Genomic DNA, 11,484 nt, shown 5'->3' with positions numbered 1-11,484 from the left:
TGCATTTTTTATTTGACAGAAAATAGCTGCCATATAAAATGCCCTAATGTGGCGATTATTAAATCAGCTGTGGGATAAAAATACACTCACCTGAATTTATTATATGACTTGCATAGTGTAACGTTTCTGCCCCCGACCCCCCAAAAAACAACAACAAAGAAAAAAACAACCCTTGGTTCAAAAAACTGACTTTTTTGCCAGGAGAATCTGCCTATAAACCAAGCCAATCATTTAACTCTTGATTGCATCCACATTTGCAAAATTATGTATCAGCAAAATATTATGCTAAAAATTATTTCCCAAGATTGAATCAAGAAATGCTAGGGAAAATTTCATCTTTGGGTGAATTGTTTAAATGTTTCACTGCGAAAAAGCTTTTCTTTTAAAAAATATTCAGTAACATGCAAGAAATTTGTAATGATTAATCACCCAAAATCTATACAAACAATAAACAACAAAAATTAATAGCCACAAGATGTAAGTTCTTTCTATCCAAGGAAATATCTAGCCCTGAATATTAGAACCATTAAAGAATATTTTTCTCTTATAAAGTTTCATTAATTTTTAGCAAAGTTTTTTTTAACTGATTTCTTAGTGTGGTTTTTACGTTATCTACATCAACTCAAATTAATGTGCTGATTCAGGAAATAATATAATATTTTAGTTAAAACTAGTAACTTTACAAGAAAAATCCCTTTGAAGTTGTGAAAATAAGCAGCTCAACCTGTTGACAATATTCGCTTTCAGAATGTGAGTCCATATTTAGTGACACAGTGGGAGTATTTCATAGAAGCTTGAAGCAAAGTGCCGCTTAGACAGCAACAAGATTTTTAATCACCCTCATTAATAAAACGAAACCAAAATTTATACTTTAGCTATGATTTCATAATTCAGACCCATAGTAGATTATTTGGTCAGGCATTGGTAAGAAATATTTTATCTGAACTGTGTAAACAACAACTGTTCTTGTTAATATTATATCATATTTCCATAAAACAACAGTCTGGGTTTTTATTTAAAGTATACAGTTTTGTTGCAATATTTCTAGGGAGTTTTTTTCGCATACTCAACTACATTGCATACCAGAAGTTATCTCAGCTAAATGTAGTGAGTGAATGAACAAAAAACAGACAGACTATATAGAATATAAGAACAAATTTTGGAAGAAAAAAAGTTATATTGTTAAATCTGAACAAATATTAAGTCAATCTAAAAAAACCTTTTGTTTTTAATAAGAAGCAACAGGATAATTTTGACATTAACTCCTCTTGACCTTCAGGATTCATAAAAAATGTAGAAAAAAAAACTTAAAATGGCAAGTGCAGCTGATCTATCAACCAACTTACAGTCACTGCTTGTATACATTGGTTCAAGAATAATAAGAGGTCCTGATTGGAAATGGGGGAAACAAGATGGAGGAGAGGGACATGTTGGAACAGTTCGTAGTTTTGAAAGTTCTGAGGAAGTTGTTGTTGTTTGGGACAATGGAACAGCTGCAAATTATAGATGCTCTGGTGCACATGATTTAAGAATTCTTGACTTAGGTCCTGCAGGTAACTTTAAAAAATCACCACTTATCTGTTCAAGTCATTGTCATTAAATAATATAAATATATCATCTCATCATGTCTTAAACAAGCAAGTTTATCCTAGAATAAACTCACTTGTTCATTACCATGATAGTCATGCAGGTATAGTATACTTTTTTACTAAACGTTTTGTAAGGCAGTGTGTCAGCATCTTTGCAGCTTTTCTTTGTAATATTTAGGTATCAGGCACGAAAATTCAATGTGTGATGGATGTCGCACACAAATTATATATGGTGCACGCTGGAAGTGCACTGAGTGTAGCAATTACGATCTTTGTAGTACTTGTTATCACGGTGACAGGCACACTTTAAGACACAGATTTTATAGAATTAGCACTCCCAATTCAGAAAGGTGCGTTTAAACAATAATTTTCAGATTAAAGGTTTATATAGATACCTTTTTCAAAGAAAAGAAAAATGTCGCTTCTACGTTATTTTATGCTTGGTACAATCCTATTTTGATAGTTATGTATTATAATGTGGTTATAATCCGAACCATGTACAATCATGATCACTTTTTGTTTAGATTTGCACCCATATGAACTGAGTATTTTAAAACTTCTCATATTTTGATATTTTGGCAGTATTCAGGAACTTTACGCTGCTACAAAATCTGAGTTTCTCACAATGAGTTAATTAATAATATGACAATAGTAATAATAAAATACAAGTGTTTTGACTTTATCTAAAAGCTTTTTGAAAATTTAGTAGACCAGAAACAAAACATTTTAAAAAAAAGTTGTAATGTAAATTTTCAAAAGAAGCTTTTTTTAGTTTTTTAAAAAAATCAATTTTTAAGTTACATTTTTTTTCAAATGCACAATAATTTATCCCACTTTTACCAGATCTGCAAAAATATAGCTTACTAATTTCTTGCATGTTAAATCAGCAAAAATTAATTCCGAAATTCATAGTCTGTGAAGAAGTTCTATGAATAAGGTGCTGAAATTATTCAGAAATTTACACAGTTATATATTATTGCTTGTTTTCAATATGTGATATGATCAAACTGTGATGAATTTTTAATATTCTTGTAAAAGTAATAATCCAAGTATCATTATAGTATACTCCTTGATACAAGACGAAAGAGCAAAAAGATCACAACTCGGGGAATTTTTCCAGGAGCTAGAGTTATAAGAGGTGTTGATTGGAATTGGGAAATCCAAGATGGTATGTTAGAAAACAAAACACTAAATCATATATCATATTTACAATTCACATATCATTTTTTTTAATAAGTTATGTAATTATTATCATATAATAATGCGGAAATTGTGTGTGTCTGTCTAATAACAGACAAAGTCCATTATCTTTTTTTAAAATTTTCTTTGAAAGCTCCTATAAAACATCCTCTAAAAACTAATGCTCTAAGTTTTTTTTAAGCAGATACCAAGGGTTCTAATTACTGGTAACATATACCAAAGATGTTATTTATGTGTTTCAGTAAACATCTTCCAATCCAATGTGTTATTTTTTTACAGGAGAGGCTGGTAGAAGAGGAAAAGTTTCAGAAATACAAGATTGGAGTGTAACAACCCCAAGAAGTGCAGCTTACGTTAATTGGGAAAATGGAGCTAAAAATCTATACAGAATGGGATTTGAAGGAATGGTATGCAGTTATTTAAGTAGATTTAATCAAACATAATGTTTATGAGCTTAATCTGGGCACATAATTTTGTCTCCACAGTTCTGCTAAAAGTGGATTTTTAATTTTTTTTATCAAATTTTCTCAATTTTACAACATTTACCTGTTTGTATTTCCAAAATACATAGAAATGCCACATATTCGTATAGCAATATTTATTCTTTACTCATGATATTTTTCTCCTCGAAAATATAAAAATATGCTTAAATCTCAATTTATTTCTATCAAAACACTTTCATCTTCTCCAAAAAAGGTTGATAATACTCATCAAAAGCCCTTATACAAAGTGTAACAACCCTGTGGATGATTTGTTTGTCTTTTCAATGGTTCAGATTTAGATTATTTTCAAAATCTAACACAAACAGGTTGGTTGTACAAGGCCTGTGTAAGAAGTGTTATATTGTATGGTAGTGAGACATGGACAGTGAAGCAGGAGGACCTTGACCATTTAGAAAGGAATGATATGCGAATTGTCAGAAAGAGTTCAGATTAGTTAAGAAGCAGGCAAGATATTCCGTGCATTAGAGATGTTATGCAAATAATTTCAGTTGGTTGGTTCAGTTGGAGTACTTTGAAAGAAAAGAGGAGGATAAATTCATAAGAAAACATAGAGACTTTAGGACAGTATTGTTGCAGAGAAATTTGAGTTTAAAACTAAGATTACATGGAAAATGATTACGCTTAGAATGATGATGAGTTTAAACAGACAAAGGTTGAGCTGTTTTGAGAACCTACTCGGGCTACTTAAGGCCAGTCCTTTTTTATTTCAGGGTCATTTTCAATAACTCAAGTTATAAAGATTGTGGCATAATTTATTGGCCACCATATCATTATATGAATAGTAAAACACAGAATTCAAAAATTTGGATGACGTCATATGCCATAAACGCGCTTTACACGCAGTTTTTTCAAGTGGTTATCTACACCATTAAAGGATCTTTAATTTCGCGAGAAGTAGCATAAAAGCAAGTCTTGGCATGAAGTGTCTTACGAATACTCTGTATCAAATTGAAATATTTACCTCCCGCGAAGATCCAGCGTAGTCAATTTTCAAAAATAGCTTTAGATTTACCAGAATGCGCGTTTTTGACACTTTGGCGATTTATATAAACTTACGACAGGGTTACCCTGTAAATAGACCACATAAGACGCGCTTTTACATCTTTTGTCGCAAAAATTGTAGTTGTTCAATAACGCAGAAAACCGCTTAAACTGCTTAAAAATGACCGTCGAATAAAAAAACACTGGCCTTAAGTAGCCCGAGTAGTCAAATTAAAACTTCAGTTTGGAATTGACATGGGTGGAAGTATTGGATTTTCAGTGGGATTTAGGACAATGGTATTCTAGAAAATAAATTTTCCAGAATGTTACTTATTTCTGGAATATATACTTTTTCAATTTGATGTTTACTTGTAATGCTAGGAAACACAATTCTCAGAAACAAAGAAATCTCAAATTTATTATATAATTTGCTTTGTAATTTTATTTTTGTCAAATAATTGTTATATTATCTTTTGTTACAAATGGCTGCATATAAGAGTGATTTCAGTCAAATTGCAAATAAAATTGACCCACACTTTTTATGGCATTAGGTGGTGGGACTTTTTAACATTTTATATAGGATTCTACAGTAGAATTTAAATTGATTTCTTGTTATACATTTCAACTAATAGGTGGATTTAAAATGTTCATCAGATGCAAAAGGTCCATCTGTTTATCGAGACCATCTACCTTTGCTGAATGAGAGACCTAACCAGAACACAGTAGCCGTAGCTTGGAAAGTTGGTGATTGTGTCAGAATTGATTTGGATGTCGAACTTGTACGTTCCTTGCAGTTAGGCCATGGTGGATGGACGTATGGTATGCTAGAGGTAATATTTGATTTAACTTTTTTTGTTGAAATGAAGTAATGAGAGATAAGGCAACTCCTCTAAAGTTACTATATGGTTGCATTTAATCATGATGGAACATTATGTACAGGCTTTCCACACCTTAGAAACCATCCAGACATCCTACATTATGAAAAATCTTTGCAAAGCATCATCAATTTTCCTACAAAAACCTTGGAATTATTGCTCAATTATTTCAAGAAAATTTCGGGTAACTTGAAAATGCCAAAATTATGTTCAGTATGACAAATTGTTGGCAAGAAAAAGGTCAAATACCTGTCCAAAACCAAAGGAAGCTCTTTGTAACTTAAATGTCGTTTTAAAAAATAGGAAAAAAAATTTACATTCAGCTTTTTTGGTTCAGGCACTTCAAGAAATGGGATTAATATCAGGTTTTGATGAAGATGGTGATGTAATTGTTTCATATCCAAGTGGAAACAGGTAAAATATTATTTTCAATTTTATTTATTTGTTTCATTTCAATTTAATTTAGTGTAGTGCTGTAATTCATTTCCCAAGCACATTTCCACCTTTAAGCACCTCTTTCCTTCAACTTCAATAATGGCGTAGCCTGTTGAAAATGATCAACTATAAGCACCCCCTCCCTCTAATAACTGTCCCTTCCTCTAATAACTGCCGCTTCCTCTAATAACTGCCCCTTCCTCTAATAAATGCCCCTTCCTCTAATAACTGCCCCTTCCTCTAATAACCGCCTCTTGAGTGGCCACAGCTATTATTAGGGATAAAGCTATGTCTCATAAGTGTGAGTCACTTTAAGGGACGATGCAAAATCACTGCGAAATTTTTGGAATTACTTTTTGAAAAGTAATTCCCAAGACTTACTGGTCTTTTAAGAGATGTTTATGGGAATTAGCTTTTACATTTGTTTCTTTTGTTTATTTTGCAAGAATAAAAAATAACTGGTGGTGATTTTTACAATAAAGACCGAAATCAGGTGTAAAGTTATTAATTTATATTTTGATTAAAGATTTACTACTTGTATTAAAAAGAGATAACATAGAAATATATTAGACCGTGTGTTCTGGGTCTTATTGCGTTAGTCTCCAGCTCTCCAGTCAGTGGAAACTTGAATTACCACGAAAGTTTCTTTCCCTTAAAGTAGTTCTTTTAAAAGTCTTTACTCTTTTAAAATGGAGTCTTGTTACTATTTCACTTGTTCAAAAAAATTTGGTGGTTATCCCGTTTTCTTGTCGGACTGCCTTGATGTTAAAAGTTTGAAGTAAGTGTACCACTCCCTCGTTTTAAAGCTTCCTTCAATAAGTTGCCATCCGATATTTGAAAATAAAACACTAGGCTGCCAGGGACTTATTAGAGGAAATACAATACTTGCCTAACGAACTAAGCAGTTGTTTATTTTCTACCATTTTTAAGCCTTATGTGTGTTAATTTTTACTTTTAAGGTGGACTTTTAACCCAGCAGTATTAACAAAAGATAATCGCATAAGAAGAAATCAGCTCAGTATTGAAGCATTCGCCAACATGAATTTATCGTCCACCAACATAAATGTGTCAACAGCCAATGAAGACTCTTCGACGACTCAGGGCACTTTTGCTGTTGGAGACATAGTGCAAATTTTGTCAGATGCTGAACAAGTTAGTTGCTTACAACTTGGGCATGGCGAATGGACAGAAGCTATGATACCTGTACGTTTTTTTCAATTTCATTCATTCATTCTTTCACTCATTCATTTAAATATTACAGACCTCGAGCAAGGAGACCAACCCCTCTCTCCTTGCTCGCTCCATTTGTCAATTACGAAAACAAATTTATTAATTTTTTTAAAATACTTTTTCCAATTTCTGTTCATATTGTTCCATTACTTACGTCACAAACTACAGAAAATTAAGGCCCTATTTTTTGCGTGCGTAATTTAAATTTCACTGTATGCTTTATTTTAATAGACCTTAGGAAAAATCGGTCATGTGCAATATGTTTACAGTGACGGTGATTTGAAGGTATTGTAATTTTTGTCAGCAGATGACGTCACTAAGCTTATAAACTTGATCTACATAGCACTGACGATGGTTTAACACCGAATAGCTTTTACTTAATTTTAAAAACATTTGTTTTCATTTTGTTTATCCTGATATTTTTTCTGTACTTTAGGTTGATGTGAATGAGACCACGTGGACGTTCAATGCGAGATGTGTTCGAAAGATTGGAGCAACTAGAGGAAGCAATGGAGGTAAATAAAGTTTTTATGTTTAAATTCATTTGTTTGTTTGTTTCTTTTTATTTTATTGTTTTTTATGATTAGATGACGTTTCGTCACTCCTTAAGAAGTTGTTTGAAGGTCATTCTTCAAAAGAACCTGCGGAGTTGTTAGTGAAGTCTGCAGCAGAAGGGAATGTCAAGCAGATTGAGGAGATTCATAAAGAATATGGCGTCCACGTATGTATTTTGTAAAAAAAGAAGCTTTGGTTATTTTTTTTCGTCATTTTTTTCTCTTTGATACATTCATTTCTGATGTGTTAGGTTGATTCGATATTTGCTGGTCACACCGCATTACAAGCTGCTTGTCAAAATGGTCAAACTGATGCTGTTAAATTGCTTATCAAGTTGAAGGCAGACACAGAAATACAGGTGATGTTTTGGCAATATAAAAAATACAGTTTGTGTGGTATTATGGATGTCATGTATAGTGATTTTATTGACGTAGGACAAAGATGGCGACAGAGCAATCCACCATGCCACTTTTAGTGATAATGGTATTTAAATTTACTTGTTTATTTATTCCCAAATAAACATCTCTTTGCAGTCTGCATTAAACACAATAAATTATTTTTTTATAGGCACTGTCATCAAGATGCTGCATGAAGCTAATGCCGACTTGAACGCCCGCAACAACCGACGTCAAACCAGTCTTCATGTTGCAGTCAACAAAGGGCACTTGGAAAGCGTCAAAGCCCTACTGAACGCTGGGGCGCATCCAAATTTGCAAGATTCAGAAGGTGATACGGCTTTACATGACGCGATAACAAAAAAGCGATGTGATATTGTGGAAATCTTAATCGAAGGTGGAATTGATATTTCTTTAACAAATAATAATGGTTTCAACGGGATACATCATGCGGCATTGAGAGGAAATTCAAGGTAAAAATTATGTTTTATGGCCTACTTATTTAAACGGCTTTTTGATCGATAGGAAAAATCATGTGTCATTACCGATACGAAAAATTACGAGTAATCGCCGATGTGAAACGTTCCGAGTCATTACTGATACGAAGCGTTTTGTGTCATAATGTAGCTTCCAATCAACTTGTTTTTGTTTTTTATTTAGAGCCATTGAAATAATGTTAACTAAAAATGATAAGCCCTGGGTTGTGAACGAGCCAAAAGACGATGGTTACAGCGCATTGCATCTAGCTGCTTTGAACAACCACGTTGATGTAGTAGAACTTCTGTTGAGACTAGGAAAGGCCAACAAAGATTATCAGAATACAAATTTGCAAACGCCTTTACATTTGGCCATACAAAGACAGCATGGTGAAATTGTCAAGGCAAGTTCACCTTGTTTCCAAAGAAAAAAAATTGCTGTTAGATATGGCATTTATATTAAAGTTGTTTTATTAGCTATTGGTCGGTGAAAGTGCGAATTTAAGTTTGCAAGATAAAGATGGAGATACGCCTCTCCACGAAGCTCTGCGATATCACACTCTCCTGCAGCTTAAAGAATTGCAAGACGTGAAAGATATCAGTAAGGTAGGCAAGACAAAACATCTCATTTACGTTCAGCTTCTTTTAATGACATTTTTTTATTGATGTAATAGCTTCTTGTCGGGTTTGGTGCTCCTGGATCTAAGCAGGGAAGCGCATCTATCGCATGCTTTTTGGCTGCAAATGGTGCTGAACTACAAATTAAAAACAATAAAGGACAGACTCCGTTTGACTTGTGTCCAGACCTCAATTTACGCAAAATGTTAGAAGCGTGTCATGCAGAATGGATGAAGTAAGTTTTAATTGTGTTTGACCGGAAATTCTCGATTAAGTGCCGCAGCGCCTTAATCGAAAATTTAAATCTAGTTTTATTCAAAAATAGATTTTTTAGCGCGGTACTTAATCAAGGGCGGAACTTAATCAGGGTGACACTAAATCAAAAGCACAATTTTGAGATAAATCCAATTTAAAGTAAATTTAAAAAATGCGGCGTTTATTCGAGGTCGGCGCTTAATCGAGGATTTACGGTATTTTCTTATTGTTTGAACTACATTAACAAGGGTGGGAAATAACTGAAAACTAATTGGAAGCACATTTGAGGCTGGAAGAAACACAATGCTTATAAAAGAAATAAAGTGTACACAAACTTTTTGCAATATTTCTTTTTTTATCTTTTAGAAAATCTCCTACATCCGAAAATCTAGACCACGTGAATTTAGAATGTCTTGTTTGTTCAGACGCACATCGCGACGTTGTCTTTCTTCCATGCTTTCACGTCGTCGCGTGTTCTGTCTGTTCACCGAGAATTAAAAAGTGCTTATTATGTCGCCAGTTTGTGCAGTCCAAACAAAAGGTATGTTCACACTTATTAAGATTTATAAGATAAGTTTTCTAATACAATTTTTTCAGAAAAGATAATAATTTTATTTTTCTAGATTGACGAATGTCTAGTTTGCTCGGACAGGAAAGCAAGTGTGTTGTTTAAACCTTGTGGTCATATGGGGGCATGCAACGGTAAGTAATATGCTACTAATTTCGAATTCCACTGAGGATATTGAAGTTTGCATGAATAAATTGTGCGATTTTTTTTTATTTTCAAATGTTTGGAAAAAGCGAATTTAATACTTGCTAAATTATTGAAATTTGTATACAATGGGCTCTCTCGTTCGCGAATTAGCAAGGGGTCGAGAAATTTTTTGACGATGGAGAAAAGGATATAGGAAGATATTTTTTAGAGAGATGTTTAAGATGAAGAGAGTAAAAACCATTTCCTGAATTATATTGCACGACTAAATCAAATATTCAATTTTTCCTTAGCTATTTACGAAAACTCCTATAATCTATATAACTCCTTAATCCTATAATCTCGGAAAAATTCATTTCCCTGAATTTTAATTTTTTTAGGCTGCTCAAGTTTGATGAAGAAGTGTGTACAATGTCGCGCTACTATAGAAGAAACTGTCTCCATTAAAGATTTGTGTTCTGTAGATGGTAGGTGTTTCAAAACTCATTGAAGTTGCGACGCATGGATGTTTTTAAAGTTTGTAAATAGAGGGCTTATAACGACACTGGTCAATGACATTTAGTGAGATATTGGAAAACAACTTTAAAGTAGCTGAGTTAAAACGGGTTTTTACATCCAAATTTCTTTTTTAGAATCTACGTCAGCAGCGGTAAAGCCTGATCGTCCTGTTTCTGCAAGCAATGACGACGTTACCATTTTAGAAAAACAATTGCAAGAAATAAAAGATCAGGTTTGAAAAATCAGCTATCGTATACCGTAGATTTGCGCCATGTACCGTGTCAGTATACCGCAATTATGTGTGGTACACCGTAAATTTGTGTCGTTTTGCCGTGAATTTGTGTCGTATGTCCTGAATTTTTGTCGTATGCCTGTAATTTGTGTCAAATACCGTGAATTTATGTTGCATATCGTGACTTTGTGTCGTTTATTTATATCAGTGTTAACTTGTATCGTGTTTGAGCATTAGCCAATTTTGTCATCATGCTGTAACCGTGTTTTTACTTTTAGACTGTCTGCGCTGTATGTCTGGATCGAAGGAAAAACATGATCTTTTTATGCGGTCATGGTTCCTGTCAACTTTGTGGCGACAAACTTTCTGATTGTCCGCTTTGTAGAAAACCCATAGAAAAAAGAATTTTATTATTTTAAAAGAATGTCCGTCATCTTAGGAGGTCTGTCGATTAGTTGAGTTGACGCACATGCAAGCTGCATTGTGAGAAAAAAATTATGTAACAAAGATAATTTGTATATAGTGTAAAATAGGAGAATTTTTGAGAGGAATAAAATAAATTAGCGTCGGGTATTTTAAATAGCTTTTGTAAAAAAAACCATAATTAGGCTTCTCAAACCCACACTTTACGGCGTCCACGTCTTACACCAAGTACTGTCAGTTTAACGCCCTTGAGCTTTTGGGGGAGAAAACTTTCACAATTTTTTGATTGAAGGTTAAGCGCTTTCATGAAATTCTTCAAATTTGATTTAAAATGTTATAATTTATTTATTTTTATTTGACCTGTAACGCCATTGCCGGCATCTTAATCGATTTCAAGTTGCGAACGAACCTTGTGAATTTAGGCGTGAGTCTGGCTATAAAAAGCCTATAAAAAGAATTGAAGATCAATTATCCAAGTGCATATCCATTTACACCTCGTCTTCAGGA

The 11,484-nt window shown here is 33.3% G+C and overlaps 1 protein-coding gene across 1 annotated transcript; it reads left to right on the top strand.

Moving 5' to 3' along the window:
- Window positions 1-971: 971 nt before the first annotated feature.
- On the top strand, window positions 972-11,127 carry LOC130655487 (E3 ubiquitin-protein ligase MIB1-like). The gene is made up of 21 exons (XM_057458252.1): window positions 972-1,553; window positions 1,768-1,939; window positions 2,651-2,757; window positions 3,069-3,196; window positions 4,906-5,103; window positions 5,486-5,562; window positions 6,543-6,786; window positions 7,045-7,098; window positions 7,250-7,328; window positions 7,401-7,534; window positions 7,619-7,726; window positions 7,803-7,851; window positions 7,936-8,236; window positions 8,424-8,643; window positions 8,717-8,845; window positions 8,914-9,092; window positions 9,479-9,653; window positions 9,736-9,814; window positions 10,205-10,291; window positions 10,457-10,554; window positions 10,833-11,127. The coding sequence occupies exons 1-21, from the start codon at window positions 1,313-1,315 to the stop codon at window positions 10,971-10,973; spliced, it is 3,000 nt and encodes a 999-aa protein (XP_057314235.1). The 5' UTR covers window positions 972-1,312; the 3' UTR covers window positions 10,974-11,127.
- The last annotated feature ends 357 nt before the right edge of the window (window positions 11,128-11,484 follow it).

The sequence above is a fragment of the Hydractinia symbiolongicarpus genome, chromosome 8 (genome assembly GCF_029227915.1).
Source record: "Hydractinia symbiolongicarpus strain clone_291-10 chromosome 8, HSymV2.1, whole genome shotgun sequence".
NCBI lineage: Eukaryota > Metazoa > Cnidaria > Hydrozoa > Anthoathecata > Hydractiniidae > Hydractinia > Hydractinia symbiolongicarpus.
Note: the sequence above shows the minus strand (reverse complement) of the source record. Positions and strands in the feature narration are given on the sequence as shown.